Genomic DNA, 17897 nt, shown 5'->3' on the forward strand with positions numbered 1-17897 from the left:
AAATACTATGTAGGTCAAAGTTATGCATTGTTACTATGTGGTAGCTAATTGGAGTGACCATTTTACCATTTTTGATTGTGTTAATATGCTCATAGGATTCGCTTTAGAGTCTACTTTATTTTCAGGTAGGACAGCAATTCTTACTTTTTACCTCACTTATACATATATATTATGATTACATATAAAGATATACAGAAATTCTTCCTAAATTGTAGAGACTATACTTATATAGGGGGGTTCTACTACACTACCCTATTTCCTCTGAACTTTTCAACGGATCATCTCTATCCTGGGGTTTACTTAACTTTTCCTCCAAGATTAAGCTATATTTTGATATTTGTAAGTTTGATAATTATATTTATTCCTATTTTATATATATTTGGTAACTTCATGATTTGAATCCATTACTCTTATATGATCTATGTATGTAGTATATCTTTCTAAAAGTTAAATTTATCCGTTTCCATTTCACTAAATTATTATACTATTGGTGTTACGTTCTAATAAGTCTATTTGAACGAAATTGGATGAAACCATTTTATGGTGATGTATATTTAATATCAGTATAGTGCACAGTAGGCCTGAAAAAAAAAGTGTATGCATCGCAAGAAACTATTGCGACATACAGAGAAAAAGGTTGTAATTGTCTTTTGTAACTTTGTGTGAAAATTGATCAAATCCTGTATAGATCATAAAAGAATATTATGACATGGGTAAAAAAGGATATAATTTAATTTTCTTTCATAATTATTTTTGGAAACTTGTACTACAAATTATATTTTCAAAATTTTTGCCAAAAACTATCTTTCTCTGTCTTTTATTTAAATGCTGTCCATAGGAACCAACCTGGGCTCCTGCTAATGGCAAAATGAGAGCTTGTATGGATGATCAAGGTCTGCACGCCTCCTCTGTATGGAAATTGTGCGCTACACCTCCACTTCATCTTATTTTGCAAATTCCCCAAGAAGTAGGTCCAACAGAGGTGAATCAAAGGTAGGAAATGCAGTTAAGATGCCTGGTCAGTAGAACATTCCCCCCTTGCGCTGGTGGTCAGAAAATGCAAATGAACTACAGCTGGGGATCACTGCCATAGATTGTTGATTCAGGGAATCTCCATTTCTTTAGTGTTAACTAATAGCAGTGTTCTCCCCAGCCCATTTTAGCTGGGTCCACCACCTGGCACTTTTCAGCAACTCCCCGCCTGATTTTGGGTGGTTACTGAAGAGTTGGGTCACAATTCATGGGCTTCCACCCGCCTACAATTTCTTCCCACCCCGGCTTAAAAAAATTTCTGGGTTAAGCACTGTAATAGTGTTAGCAATTTTGGTATGGGGATAGATTTGTTTTCGGTGCTTCATTTTTTTTTTAATTTTGTGTTTTTGTAGACTCCAAATCTTTAACACCCAAAAATTAGTACAGCAAAAAAATGCAAAACCAGATAGTGGAAGATAATTCCAAGAGGCCTGGACAGTCATTTGTAGTGAATAAATGCGATGGGAAAGTGTTATGTATTCTGTGTAATAAAAGTGTAATAAAAATGTCTGACACTTTTGCCAAAGTTCAGTCTAACTTGGTGAAACTGAAAGAAAAGAGTTTCTTGAAGAGAACTTGAGGGAATATAATTCCCTTGAGGTTTTTGCAACTATCTTTCTAGAACAAATCATCTGACAGCTGCTAGTTTTCACATTTCATTGTGCATAGCAAAACATGGTAAACCCCTCTGTTGGGGATATTATCAAAACAGCTCATGTTTTCTGAGAGTAATTCCGTTTTTCATGATTTTCCAAACAAGGGTACATTTTTTCAACACATCTCTGGGATGCCACTTAGCAGAAATACTGTTAAAGATTGAGTTCAGCGCATGGCAGGTGATGTTAGTCAGAAGCTCACCACGGACTTGCTAAAGACAGCCTGCTACTCCATGTGCTTGGATGAAAGCACAGATATAAATAGTCATGCAAGGCTAGCAGTACTTTTGTGATATGCTGTTCGTGACATCATGAGAGAAGAGATGGTGAACCGGGTGTCTTTGCCTGAAAGAACACAAGGGATAGATATAGTTAGGTCCATAAATATTTAGACAGAGAACTTTTTTTTCTAAGTTTGGTTCTGTACATTACCACAATTAATTTTAAATGAAACAACTCAGATCAGTGTTCGCCCCAGAAATTTTTTTTCAGCCAGGTGGTGGGAAGCTGTAGCCGAGTGGTCATAAAGGGGATGTGGCAGAACATGGAAAATTTAGTGCTCCCAGTTGTTTATGCCATGGGTATCCAGTAACCTCTTATTGTTTCACTGTTCAACCGTCTCCCAACTTTGTAATGCCTGTCCTGTTAGTATATCCAATTTTTCCATTCTATGTATTTTGCCACAACTGTCCTATGCCACGTATTGTGACCCAATTTCCTAGTGTTTTAAGTTTTAAGAGTGTAATCCTTTGTAGTAGTGTAATAGTGTAATAAATGTGGTGTAACAAAATAGGCTTAGTTCATATTAGCAGCAAAAAACATTTACCCCTTCTGAGTGACTTCTGGCAACTGCTAGGCACCTAAGATTGGTAACAGGCGGTAAGTGCTGGGCTTTTTCAGAGCTAGCAGTTTTTTAGGTAGCAGTGGTTCCTGGCATGTGGAATGGACAAATGTAATCTTACTGCCGGTGTGGATTCAGCCTAACTTCAGATGTGCTCCTAAGGCTATATTTAGGTAAAGTTAACTTTTGTGAAAACATTTTTTTTCCCACTTGATCCTTTTACAAACTTAGCCCAGCAGGCCCACGCTGGCTCAGCTTCTACCTTTTCTCTAATCCTCACTTGTACGTCCAGTGCTGCTTTGCACTGCGCATGCATGAGATTAAACACTTTTTTTTACATTATAAGAAAACCTTTGAAGATGCATGCACAGAAGTAGTAGCCCAGAGACTCTTGGGATATGTGACACAAACATCCCAGGAGGCTGCGGATTTCCCCTTTGGTCTTTATCGAAATGGAATACTGAATGGGAGAGGTCCACCCCAAAAAAAAGTGTAAAAACCAAAACAAAAAAAAACAAAAAACCCTGGACCGTGTGCTAACCTCTCATCGCAGCAGCAATCCTCTGAACGGATGACAGCTGAGCACAGAGCAGCCTCACTGAGATCTGTGCAGAGGGTCAGAGCTGCCGAGGAGAGCTGGGCGGGGTAACCACAGCAGCAGGGCGGGGTAACCACAGCAGCAGGGCGGGGTAACCACAGCAGCAGGGCGGGGTAACCACAGCAGCAGGGCGAAGCAACCGCCCAAAACTCTCTGGGGGGAACCATGCAGATGCAGTTGAACTGCAGACTTTCAGCTTCAGGGCGTTGAACAAAAAGATTGCATAAAAATGTGAGGAACTAAAGCCTTTTGTTTTACATAATCACTTCATTTCAGGGGCTCAATAGTAATTAAACAATTGACTCAAAGGCTATTTCAAGGGCAGGTGTGGGTTTTTTCTTCGTTATGTCATTATCAATTAAGCAGATGAAAGGCCTGGAGTCGATTGGGGGGGGGGGGGGGGGGGCTTGTATGTGGAAGATTTTGACAAAATGCGATCAAAGGAGGTCTCCATGCAGGTGAAACAAGCCATCCTTAAGCAGCATAAACAGAAAAAACCCATCCAAGAAATTGCTACAATATTAGGAGTGCCAAAATCTACAGTTCGGTACATCATGAGAAAGAAACAAAGCACTGGTGAACTCAGCAACGCCAAAAGACCTGGACGTCCAATGAAGACAGCAGTGGTGGATGATTGCAGAATCATTTCCATGGTGAAGAGAAACCCCTTCACAACAACCAACCAAAGTGAACAGCACTCTCCAGGAAGTAGGCGTATCGATATCCAAGTCTGCCAAAAAGAGAATACTGCATGAAAGTAAATACAGAGGGTGAACTGCAAGATGCAAGCCACTCATAAGCCTCAAGAATAGAAAGGCTAGATTAGACGTTGCTCAAAAACATCTAAAAAAGCCAGCACAGTTCTTGAAAAACATTCTTTGGACAGATGAAACCAAGGTCAACCTTTACCAGAATGATGGCAAGAAAAAAGTATGGAGAAGGCGTGGAACAGCTCATGATCCAAAGCATACCACATCATCTGTAAAACATGGCGGAGGCAGTATGATGGCTTGGGTGTGCATGGCTGCCAGTGGCACTGGGACATTAGTGTTTATCGATGATGTGACAACTGGACAGAAGCAGCCGAATGAATCCAGCTAAATCCAGCTAAATGCAGTCAAATTGTTAGGGAGGTGTTTCATAATACAGATGGACAACCACCCAAAATATACAGCCAAAGCAACCCAGGAGTTTATTAAAGCAAAGAAGTGGAATATTCTTGAATGGCCCAGTCAGTCATCTGATCATTTCACTTGTTGAGTACTAAACTTCGGACAGACACCCAAACAAACAACTACTGAAAGCCGCTGCAGTAAAGGCTTGGCAGAGCATTAAAAAGGAGGAAACCCAGCATCTGGTGATGTCCATGAGTTCAAGACTACAAGCAGTCATTGCCAGCAAGGGGTTTTCAACCAAGATTTAGAAATGAACACTTTATTTTCAGCTTTGTAATTTGTCTAATTATTTTGAGTCCCTGAAATGAAGTGATTGTGTTAAAAAAAAGCCTTAAGTCCCTCACATTTTTATGCAATCGTTTTGTTCAACCAACTGAATTAAAGCTGAAAGTCTGCAGTTCAACTGCATCTGAGTTGTTTCAGTTAAAATAATTGCGGTAATGTACAGAACTAAAATTAGAAAAAAGTTGTCTCTGTCCAAATATTTATGGACCTAACTGTATCTACAATGCTGTGATGGAGGCTTTTTTGTCACAAGACATAGGAGCAGAAAAGGTGGATGTAGTTACTAGCGATGGGGCACGTTCTATGGTGGGGCAACATTTGGTTTGATATAATTCTTTGGTAAAGAAAACATCAAGTCATTTAATACTATTGTAATATACATTAAGAAGCTCTTCGTGTCAGGGAAAGCAGCAAAAAATTTGACAATGTCCTCAAAGTCACAAAAATGGTGAATTACATCATGGCTCGTGCTCTGAATTTTCAAGTTACAAGCAATTCTTGAGGAGGTTTAGGCACATTTTTTTTTTTTTTTACACTACATCTTAACCACCCGGCTGTTAAACCCGACCTTGGTCCGGGGTAAAAACACTTGCAAAAACCCGAACTTTTCTCAGGTGGGTAAACAAACATTATATTGCAATCCGATTGTCATACATTGTATGACAATCGGATTACAATTGAAAGAATATACTTACCCGGTCCCCGCAGCTCCTCCGGACACGTCTGTCCTCTTCTGTCTTCTCCCGGCGAATGGAGTGACGATCTCCGGGGTTTCCCAGTGACGTCGCTGCGTGCGTCGGTGCGGGAGGCGGGGCAGGAAATTCAAATAACTTTATATTGAGCTCAATACAAAAAAGCTGTATTGAGTCCAATACAAAGAAATCTATATAGAATATATATATATATATATATATATATATATATATAATTGTATTATATATATATTATATAAGCTACTGTACAGGTACATTACATTATACACTTTAAGATTTTTTTTTTGTTTTATAAAAAATTATTATTATTAAATTTTTATTATTACATATTTCGGTGAGTTATGCGGTAATTCGGGGAATTATAAGTAATTATTGAGTAATTCGGTGAGTTATAGCCTACAATCTAAAATAAATTTTGGGTAATAAAATAAAGTTCGGAAAGAATTAGAACACATATATTTATGTGGTTTTGTCTAAAGGTATGTGACGTTGGACTCTTAAAATTTACCACACTAGGGAGCTGTTTTAGAAAAATATATTACTATACAGTATCCTAAATTATTGCATTTTCAGTATTTTTGATTTATGTATTCTTGTTTAAGCTGATTTTTGTGTTTTTTATTTAATTTTATTAAAAGTAAATTTTTTTTTTTTTTACATGATTGTGTGTTTCAAACGTTTTTTATATTCATGATATCTACTTGACCCTTGTTCGGACATATTTCTGTAAGTTACAGGTCTACAATTTAAAAAAAAATTTAATGAAAAACAGTGTACCGCTTTTGGTACAGAAATCTAGACAACAGTGAAACGCCCAGGTGGTTAATGTACTGAACAAACAACTACAAGTTGTAGGCAAAACAACACAAAGGATGTTTTGTGATATCAAAATATTTGAGAGCAAACTGCAAGATTTTGTAAGAGACCTTGAAAGTGGGCTGCTGAAATATTTTCCAAATCTAAAAATGCATTTAAAAAATTCTACATTTGCAGACAATCCTACAAGCTATCAGGAAAACTACAAGGAAATTCATAGCATTGCAGCAGCTGCAAAGGTGAATTTTAGTAACAGATTTTTACAGTTCCATAGGATGGAGACAACCCTGTGTTTTCTTACTTCACTATAAAGCCAAATTTGAAGAACTTGATCTTTCATGCTTACACTGGTTAGATTTAGGAAATGTGGAAATGGAGCTATTGGAATTTCAAGAATCCTCTATCTGGAAAAATAAATTCTATGACCAGCGTGAAACACTTGAGAAGACAGAAGGGATAAGAAATGACAGCACAGTTAGTTCTGAAAATAAAATCATCTGTGGAATTCTCTGCCAATTAATTAAAGTCAATGAAAGCACTTGGGTTTGTTTTCCTTACTTTGGTTATTTTTATGCTTGTGAGCAGCTGTTTTCAGCTTTGAATTATATCAAATCTGGCGCCAAAAACAAACTAACAGATGATCTGAGTGCTGCATGTGTTGCTCTCAAACTTACAAAGTATTTCAAAATTATCAGCATGCACACACCAGCAAAAATCACATTAATTGTTCAAAAGCATGCAAAATGCAAACTTTTAACCTTTCAATAAAAAGTTGTTTGTAACACTCTGGAAAGTGATCCCATGCTGGTATGGGAGGCCCATAAAACAGAGGGATTCTCATAAAACATGGTGTTAAGGTAAAACAGGCTCGCCAGAGGACTACCCAAATCCAAACATTAGAACTCTCACACAAAAGTACCAGGGATGAGGCTCAGGTCAAAGAGCTCCATACCCCTAGGGAAAAGCTTTCCTCCCTTTACCTCGGCTAAAGCCACTCTGGCGAAGTGCCGGACAGTATTCTAGGAAAATGGCAACAAGAGCAGCCATATTTGCACTTAGGGAACAAAGAACATGTTTATTTGTTCTGTTTCTTTCTGAGAAGATGGGTAAAAAAAAGATTTCATACTAGATATATGGCAAGTGGGATTCATGCCTTTCAGGGAGGCCAGGGAAAAGACGACCAGGGTATTAAATTGTATCCATCATGCCAAAACTAAACATATTCCTATGATGCTACTGTCTACCAATGCAGATGCAGAGAAGGCTTTAAATCGCGTAGACTGGGTATTCATGATTGAGACTTTCTCTCATACAGGACTAGGCCCTCAAATGCTCTCGTGGATAAGAACAGTCTACTCACATCCAACAGCGATGGTAAGGGTGAATGGCTATCACTCTGATTTATTTACCATCTCTAATGGCACAAGACAAGAATGTCCCCTATAATATTTATTCTGACTCTAGAACCATTGTTACGGAAAACTTGTGCCGCTCAGGATATTAAGGGGTTGGAGATGGGTAATGTGAAACAAAAAACTGCTGCCTATGCAGATGATCTTCCACTACTAGCTATATCAACCCCATCTGTATCACTATCAAACATACTGAGAGAACTAGAGGTTTATGGTTCTTTACCTAATTTTAAAATATATTCTCCAAATCAGCAGCTCTAAATATCTCACTCCCATCAGAAATCCTTTCCCAGATGAAGCATCAATTGAGAACCTGATTCAATCACTTACCTTAGTACAAAAATACCTCGGGTACTATCTGAAATGGTGCCCATGAAATTCCAAACATTATTAAAGTAAGCTAAATTCTGACCTGACTAAATGGGACAAACTAGTTTTTCTTGGCTAGGTCGAATAAACATTATTAAAATGAAAAATGAACGTACTACCACGTTCCTCAAACCCTTCCGCTGCAGATCCATGACTCTCATTTTAGAATTTTGACCCCCAGTATATTAAAATTCATATGGCCAAATAGGTTCCCTAGATTAAATAGGACTCTAATTATGTGCTCTAGGTTAACAGGAGGGTTGGGTGTTCCGAACTTATTAAAATATTACATTGCAGCCCTATCAAGGTTTGTGGATTGATGTCGACATCGACAGAGGAAGTTAAACCAAAAAACTACCCGAAACCAAAAAAAATACACTTACCTTTAATCCCGCAGAGTAATCAATCCGTCTGGAGGTTTCTTACATCGGGTCCCGCGTCCTCTTCGGACCGGCACGCCATCTTCTCTCTGTACTACCGGGTACTTCTCTCTATGTCACTTGACGCAAGCGAAAGATCGGGTGAGGTAGATTAGGAAAAAACTGCGCATGCGTGAGATCAGCAATTTCCTTCTCTTTCTGCGAGCATGCGCAGAAGGAGCATCAAAGAGCATCCCGGGATGCGTGATGTAGGTATTCCGGGAGGCTCTGAACTCCCATTCATTCTCAAATTAAGAGGGCAGAGCTAGATCCTTTTTTTTTTTTTTTTTTTTTTTTTAAAAAGGGTGGTGCACTTAAAAAACAAAACAGAATTTTTAGATTACATAAAAGGGTTGTCTAGATATACAAATGAGCCACCGTGCTGCCAGTTTTGACAAAACATTTACTTGGATATGTTTGTAACAAACACTCCACAAAAGTATTGGAGCTGCTTGTTATAGCAACGGTACAAGCCGCCCAGCATCCTAACTACAGATCTATGCCGTTGAGCTTAAACGCAAAAAAGACCTTTGGTAAAATTGAATGGCAGCTGCTGAATGCCATTATGTCTTGGTACAGCCTTAGGACAGACATTTTCTTCTTACATACAATATATTTACCACTGTCTATCCACTAAAATATTTTATATTATTGGTGACCTATCAGGCCCTATTATAATGTCCAGGGACACTGGATAGGGATGCTCTCATTCTTCATGCCTGTTTAATATAGCTCTGGACCCCCCTTTCCTCAGACTTTTTGACACTTTACAAGATTTTGAGGGCATTAAAGTGGGCAAAAATACTTTTAAACAGCTTTTGCAGTTTATCTCCTCCTATGTTTATCTAACCCAAAAATAGTCTAACACCTATATTGGATTTGATTACGCAGCATTACTTGATACCTGACCACACTATCAATCTTGAATCCAGGGTGTTATATTTGACAAAATATAGAAGACCAGAATGGAGTGAGTGTATCTATTCATATGGTGCAAGAAAAAGATCCCATACATAGGAGTCCAAATTATTAGGAATCCCTATAAACTATACTCTCAAAATATATTGCTGATCCTAAAAGGGCTAGGTGAACAGCTTTGCAGTTGTTCTAATTTATGACTCTTCTACCTGGGAAAAATAACATATACTCAGGCTTTCCATTCTTCAACAGTCAACAGTACAACAGCTTTTGAACTCTATAATGTGGCAACTATTTTGCGTTATATTAAAGATTGGTTTAGACCAACAGACCACCCCTAATTTTAATTTAAAATATATTCTTCACATACATAGAAATCTGCTCCCTGAAAAAATTGATTCTAATCCCATATTATACCGTTGTTGGCATATTTGGCAAAAAACAGAGACTTTGAATAGCCATTCATCACTCTTCCCATCTTTTTCAGGAAACCAGCTCCCCATTTAAGATATTTCTTAAAAGTACAGAAATGGCCTGCATTTCATAGTTACATAGTAAGTCAGGTTGAAAAAAATGACATAAGTCCATCAAGCTCAACAACTAGGGAAATAAACATATCCTAGATATAAAATTATATGGAAATAGTTGGTCCAGAGAAAGGCAAAAAAAAAACCCTGGTACAATTTGCTGCAACAGGGGAAAAAAATTCCTTCCCGATTCCATGAGGCGATTGGATGTCCCCTGGATCAATAGCCCATTATCTTTACTTTAAAGCTTTAATACCCAGTTATATTCTGTGCTTCTAGAATTACATACACCTTTCTCTTAAAGCAATCTATAGTAGTTGCTGAAACTACCTTCTGAGGGAGCTTATTCCACATTTTTATAAACGGTGCAGTGAAGCATCCCTTCCTTTTGCAGAGCTTAAACTTCTTTTCCTCCAGAAGCAAAGAGTATACTCTTGTCCTTGGTAACGATCTTAAAGTGAATATTTGGTAAGCGAGTTTTCTACATGGACCATTTATATATTTATACGAGGTGATCATTTCTCCCCTTAAATGTCTCTTCCCAAGGGAGAATAAATTAGGTTCTGCTAATCTCTCCTCATAGCTGGAGTTCCTCCATTCCTTCTACTAGTTTAGTTGCCCTTCTCTGCACTCTCTCCAATTCCACAATGTCTATTTGTGAACTGGTGCCCAAAACTAGATTGCATATTTCAGATGTGGTCTGACCAAATGCTTTGTACAGGGGCAGGATTGTGTCTCCATCTCTGCAGTCTATTCCATTTAATACAAGACAGTACTTTGCTAGCTTTAGATATTGCATGCTATTAAGTCTATGATCTACCAGGACCTCCAGATCCTTTTCCATTTCTGACTCCCCCCAAATGTATCCCCCCCCCCCTGGACAGTACGAAGCATGCATGTTGTTAGCCCCCCATTTTTACATTTCTCAATATTAAATATCATTTGTCACTTGGCTGCCCAATCAAACTGTGCATCCAGGTCAGCTTGTAGATTATAGACCCATCTTGTATGGACTTAATTCCATTACATAGTTTGGTGTCATCTGCAAACACAGAAATGGTACTTTTTAATCTCAAACTCTTTATCATTTATAAAGATGTAATACAGTAAAGGTCCCAACACTGAACCCTGGGGTACACCACCAATATTCTTAGACGATTCAGAGTATGAATCATTAATCTCTAGCTCTCTGGATGCAGTCTTCAATCTGTACATGGATAGAGAACTGGCTTAACTTTTCTAAACCTATTGACCCTAACTTGCATATTAACGGTCTGTGGTCCAAGTACACTATATCAACTGCTACTGCACTGTCTGTTTACTTACATCTTAATAAAAAAATAAAAACGAAAAATGAATCCTTATTCCAAACTTTAACCATCAAATCACTAGTGAACATGAATACGAAGCATCCCCTCTAGTTTGAAGAGTATCACTTTTTGAGATCGACAATATATGTTTTCATGCAAATGCAATCTTATACCTCAACTGTGCTTAAATCTCGGTCTCCAAATAATTGGAAAACCCCTCTGGATCACCTACTCTCACAGTACGAAACCCCCGTAATAAGTCGATCACATATCTAAAATGAATTAGGATAACCTTAGATTGCACTACTAGGGAGTAGGTCTTATCAAATGGTCCAAACATTGCCCTGCAAAATTGAAAGCAGACATTTTTAGTGCCTTCTTAAAAGCATTGCCAATCCTCCCAACAACGATCTACAGTGAAATGTCTCAAGTTTTTCATGGGGCATAAATCCCACCACACCTTGCCCTGGAATTTAGCTCCTCCTCCCATTGTCCCAAATTTGCACGGGAAAGAGCAGATTTGTACCATGCTTTTTGGGATTTTCCAAAAATAGAATGATTTTGATGATTAGTAGCTATATTACCTCTTACCTAGTTAAATATGCCCCTATGTGGCAATATTAGGTACACTCACCTCGGAGCACAAATTACCAGGAGAAGTCACATGTTGCTATCTATTGTTTTCTTGGTGGCCAAGAAAAAAAACACAAAAAACTATCTTGCACCAGTAGCTATATTAAGCTCCACCAACCTTGCGTTTTTACAAAAATATTGGCTCATGTTTTTCGAATGCCATGGACTGAATCCACCTCGGATAAAATTCTTTGAGATATGGGAATCATTTATAGAGAACCCATCCTATTCTATCAAACAACATATCCCGGGAATCTTTGAACATACATCATGGTATATCCTTAGAATAACTTCGACTCCTCTGGAAGTCTTAGTGGATGATAATGACACAGGTCAACAAAAAATTAGTTTCGATAATCATCAGAAACCACAGCAAACTTTTCTAAAAACGTTTTTTCAAGCAGATTTCAGATCGTTTTTTAGTTTTTCCCCATTATAGTTATCATTTTACATGCATGTATTTTGTACTAAAACGTAAGCACTATTGAAGTATATGTTAATACATCTTCAGTGTGAAGTCAAATAAGGCATACTGTGGTAGGGATCTACTGAACACTGTCAGTCAGGTACCATTGTTTCTTCAGAAATTCTTAGAGTATGGATTTTCTTGTGTACTCTGTCTGGATTGTCGCGGTACAGCATCCAGCAGTAGTCAGCCATCATACTTTTGTTCCAGAAACTTTGATACCGGTGCTCCATTAACTGAATGTCCTGGTGAAAACGTTCTCCTTGTTCGTCACTTACCATACCAGGATTTTCCGGGAAGAATTCTAGAGATTGTTTGAAAACATCATCCTGCAAAACAGACTTGATTTATGGCCCTATAAATATCTCTCTCTTTATTTTTGCAGTGCTTATGTTTGGAAACTTCTCAATGAGGTACCGAAAACCCATGGAGTTTGATTTACCCATGGCCTTTACAAGGTTCTTCATCAAGCCTAACTTGATATGGAAAGGTGGCAGAAATATTTTATGTGGATCAACCAAAGGCAGAAACTTGACACTGCTTGTTCCGGGCTTATAGGTATCTCTTGGTAGCCAATCACGCTTGACATAATGGTCTCCCGTAGATCGACTGCCCCACAGGCATAGGAAACAGCAATATTTTGTGAATTCTTCTTGCATTACCAACAGCAAGCCAATGACCTTTAGATCCCCACAGGTGTTCCACTGGTGTGTTTTTTACTGGATTGCTTCAAGTAGTAACTTCATGTTGTCATGGGACTACTTTAGGTAACGGAATGGGCAATCGGTAAACTTGGTTTGGAAATACCATTATGCAGTAAGACTGCTTTCAAGCTTTTTTTTTTTTTTTTTTTTTTTAAGGAATCAATGAACGACATTCCGATAGAACATGCTCTTGTGAAAAACTGTTAGAGTGCATTTATATCATGACAGTAGCACAGTGAGCCATCACTAGTGAAGAACGTTGTCAAGTTATGATTTCGTTTTCTGTAGTGAGTTACAGTTACACCCTTCGAAAGCAAAGTGCTTCTGTTTAAGCTTTGAAGCAAGAAGTTCTGCTTTGTCTTTGGTGAGATTTAGATTACGAACAAGATCATTCAGCTCTGCTTGTGTAAAGGTTCTGAATCTTCATCAGCCAAGTAGTCCGTATCAGATATTTCAGGGTTGTAACTGGGGGCAACTCCAGTGCATTCCTCATCACCTTCTACAGAGGCAAGTCCATCATGTGGCGGTATCGGAATTGGCAATGAATCATCATGGGGAGCAAGCCTAATTGCAGAATCGAGGCTGGGATATACAATTTTGTGCTTAATTTTACCTGAGAATCCCCTTTTGTTGACGCGGCAAAAATAGCAGTTGATTAGCAAGTCTCCCAGTTCTCTCCAGACCATCAGGATTGCAAATGGCATTGCTGCTTTAGGCTGATTCGCTGCATTCCAAAAACTAGACGTGCTAGAGAAAAACTGAACACAGATTTGAAGTTCACATCAAAAGTACAACAAAACCCTGATAAAATTATATCTTATGAAAATGACATGTTGACCTGGGTAATTAAATCTTTCATACTCATTATGTATCACCTTTTATTGTGCAAGTATTGATTACATTGTTTCATCTTTCTCTTTATATTTTCTGTAAACCCCTGTTATCTATAAGACATCTGTACGTCACATTTGTTCATGTCACTGATATTTAATGTATGTTTTGGTTATTTCACGCTTATCCTCAAACAAAAAGGTAAAAGAAAAACAAAAAACTTTCTTGAAGCCATTTTATATAGACACAAAAAAGATATGCACACATATACCAAAGCTAAATATTTAGAAACATAATTTGCACATCCTATTTGGACTTTTTATTATCTGGATTTTTTTGTGCAAAATAATTCTTATACATTAGCAAAATAATTGAGTGTCCTGATATTTCATGTCCAAAGTTGGACATAAAAAGGAACTGTACCTGTGGGGTGAAACTGAACAAACTCCAAGTCTTGGCAAGGAAGCCCTGCTCGTGTGACCATTGCATTACCATCTCCTGTGCATGTGTGTGCCGAAGTACAACTAAAATAGGCACGTCCATAACCCCTGTAATGATGACAGTAAAAATGAAAATTACAGTTATTTATAGCTCATTCAATGCTAAAACTAGAAGGACTTGAAAATGTTTTTGGCAATACGATGTTCTGGGGCACAAGTAAAAACTGAGAATCACATTCACACAAAGCCAACATACAACAAAAGTCACAAGGGAGATAAGGAAGACATTATGTATATACTATATACACATTATAACCATAACTAAACCAATGTCCATTTTTCATGCTAGTTTCTTCCCAAATAAACAATAATAGTTGGATGCATTTTTAATTATTTCATTTATCATAAAAAAAAAAATTAAGAAATCACTGGTGGGCATGGTAGACCACAAGGTATGTGCTCAGTCACTGCACCTAGAAAAGCAAACAATTTGGTGACCCCTCTGGGTTAAACCCTTCCTCTCAATCAGCCAGCTTTAGTAGTTGGCTAATAAATGTAGATTTTAAGAATGCACTGTGGAGACAGTTTCAATACTGGACGAACATGGCACCTAAGCATTCTGCGGTACCTGATGCCAAGCAACTAGACTCCTGGCCTCCTAGATCTGGCTCAGGCCTCTTTCTCTAAAGTGAGGGCTCTTGGACCAGATTTCCCCTGCAATATGGGGCAATTACCTGCACCATCTGAAAAGGATCCATATGGAAGGTAATTTCAAAACTACAGTGAACATAAAAAATATACACAGCCCTGTTAAATTACCACAATTTTTGTCTTTTATAAAATAAATAATTTCAAATATTTTCCCACCTTTAAATGTTACCCATCATATGTACAATTCAAATGAAAAACAAACAATTCTCTTAGGAGAAAAAAAATGTAAACAAAAAAAAAAAAACATATGATAAACTGGTTGCATAACCATGCACACTCTCAAATTATTACTTCTTTTGAAGTACCTTTTGATTCTACTTACACAGACAGAAAGGACTGTAAATTTATGGATTTAATACAAGACAATGATATTGTACAGTTTATAAAAGCCCAACTAGAAAATCCGGGTAGAAATGACCATAACAACCTATTTTAATGTAAGTTGTAAACAGGCAGAAACAGGAAAGTTAAAAACATTACATTTTAACTACCTTGGCAGTATTCCCGAGTGTGGCTCGTGGTGAATTTTACATACCAAAAGCGTTAAACCCGAACCGCACTTGGGGTAGGGAAAAAAAAATCCTACCTGCTTCACTCGATCCAGAAGCGTCCTCAGCGATCCACGGCCGGCTTCTGCATCACATCCCTGGTGTGATCGATGTGATGCGCGAAGCGTCAATACGCCGGATGAGGGGGGTCGGGGGGGGCGTGGCTTGGCTGGAAATTTAAAAGCCGATTACACTGTAATGTGCTTTTAAAACATTGATCTCAGTGATAACGTAAAAATATATCCAAATCATAAAACCAAAAAATTATTCTATTATTGTACCCTTTGGACAAATTAAAATTTTTTTTTAATAAAGCTTATTTTATTTATAATTTTTTTTTTTTAAGCAATTTTTATAATTTATGATTTGTGTTTCAAACTTTATCACACCCGGGAGTTATTCCCAAGAAATAAAGGCCTAAAATATTAAACTAACAAATTTCCACGCAAAAAAATGTACCGTTTTTGACAAAAATACGGACATAACTGGATTGCCAGGGGGGATAAGAGAGCAAAATTTTTCATTGACTTGGACAGAATATTGAACAGAAATGGGAATGTCTATTCTACACAAACAGCACTTTATTCTTTCATGGCTACAAAAAAGCCATAAAGAATAAAGTGCATTCCAAAAATATAAACATGAAGTGTCACCTTCATTATTTTCAAAATATGAACATTACAAAAGATTTAAGAAGGAAATCAAATGTGCAAAAATTAAAAACAAAAGACAGATTTCCAAAGAAAATAATGCAGACCCCCAAAAAATGCTTTAAATATTTTAATATAAAAAATACCAGATGACTAATAACGTCTAATAACATAGGCCTTTTACTTTTGTAAAGGATTATTACATTTTTAATTTAAAAAGGACACCTACCCTTCTATCACGTGGTTGGCTCGTAAATGTCTGGGGTTGGTAATGGGATGAAGAAAAGGCGTTTTACTACACTTTTTTTTTAGCTCTCTGTTTACAAAGGAAAATGGTGGCGCTCACAAGCAAAATAAAAATAGCAATGCCACTAAATGGCTTTAAACGGACCACAATGGCTCAAAATTGATATGATCGAGCAGCACTTAGATAATATATAAGATGAATGGATTACACCCACTTGTCCTTAAATGGCTGAGTTGGATTGACATAAAGCCAATGTGGTACCTATCTTTATAAAGGGCAGCAAAGTAATTGTCAACCATACACTGGTATTGTTTAACTTCTATAGTTGAAAAATCCTAGAAAGTTTAATAAAGAACCACATTTTGCTCTAAAATTTTGCTGGAAAATAATAATATAAGTGATGGCCAGTATGGATTCAAGAAAGACTAAAGTTGTCAAACAAATGTACTTCTTTTTTTTGATGAAGCAAGTAGACAGTTGAGTAGCAGTTGGTCTTGTATCCTTGGACCTTGCAAAAGCATTTGACATAGTACCCCATGGATGGTTATTGTACAAGTTAGGGTATAAAGGTTCAGTAATTAGTCTTGGTCTAAGGTTATTAGAGGTGTACCCCAAGGGTTCAGTGTTGGGAACATTTTGCTTTTAACATCTTTGTTATTGATATTGTGTTTGGGATTTCAAGTACCATTTCTGTGTTTGCACATAAAACTATGTAATGGAAACAAGTCCATATAGGATGTCTTTGGGAATACATGTTATGGGTGACATAGGGGACTCGGCATTCATTTCATCTTCACATGAAACTAATAGCCTTTTCAGGGAGTTAAGCCATCCATATGATACTGAAGTGCTTCCAATCCCAAGTTCTTCTGGAGGTCGCCAAGCGGAAACTACCTATTTGGTTGATGATGTTTAGTTAGCTCCTTTTGCTGACTTTTTAAAGGAGCTGGACAAAGCTATTCACAAATTAACTGCTGAATTTAAGTATGATTTTTCTATCCTTGGGCCAATAACTTGATTGCATAAAGTAGATGAAAAAAGTTAGTTGGGTTATTCAAAATACCCCTTCTATATACACGCTTGATACCAAACTAGAGATGGCACAAAACAAAATTGAAGACTTTGAAAATCAGTCCAACAGACGTAACTTTTGGATCTGAGGTATACCTAAATCAGTTAACAACCTGGAGACACTGACCAAAGATTTTATTGAGCAGCTACTAACTGAACCTTTAGTGGTTCCTATATCAGATGGGGTTGCTATATCAGATGATGCCTGACTTTTTTCAAAGCAAGTCAGGAACGTTATGAGGGCAGTTAAACCCCTTACTGAGGTCACAATCGTAGGTCATGCAATACAAATTTTACTGATCTTTCTCGGGTAACAATACAGAAAAAGAAAGTCTTTCAAAAATTGCTTCAACTTTTTTTGGGGAACACTATTAAATATCAATAGTTTTTTTTATATCAGAATAAATTTGACTGTGAAGCATTTTCTTAAATGCTAATTTTATATTACTCTTATGTACTGCACTTTGTTTAGTGCCTTGTCAGTTCCTGTTTTTAGTGTGTGTGTATATATATATTTATTATGTT

General features: G+C 37.4%; 1 protein-coding gene across 1 annotated transcript in view; it reads right to left on the bottom strand.

Annotated features, from left to right (window-relative positions):
• Positions 1-17897, bottom strand: part of SDHA (succinate dehydrogenase complex flavoprotein subunit A) — a 160783-nt gene that overhangs the window by 51771 nt on the left and 91115 nt on the right. Inside the window, exon 7 of the mRNA XM_072412019.1 lies at positions 14129-14253. Within this exon, the coding sequence (XP_072268120.1) occupies positions 14129-14253 (125 nt within the window). The remainder of the gene's footprint in view (positions 1-14128; positions 14254-17897) is intronic.

The sequence above is a fragment of the Pyxicephalus adspersus genome, chromosome 5 (genome assembly GCF_032062135.1).
Source record: "Pyxicephalus adspersus chromosome 5, UCB_Pads_2.0, whole genome shotgun sequence".
NCBI lineage: Eukaryota > Metazoa > Chordata > Amphibia > Anura > Pyxicephalidae > Pyxicephalus > Pyxicephalus adspersus.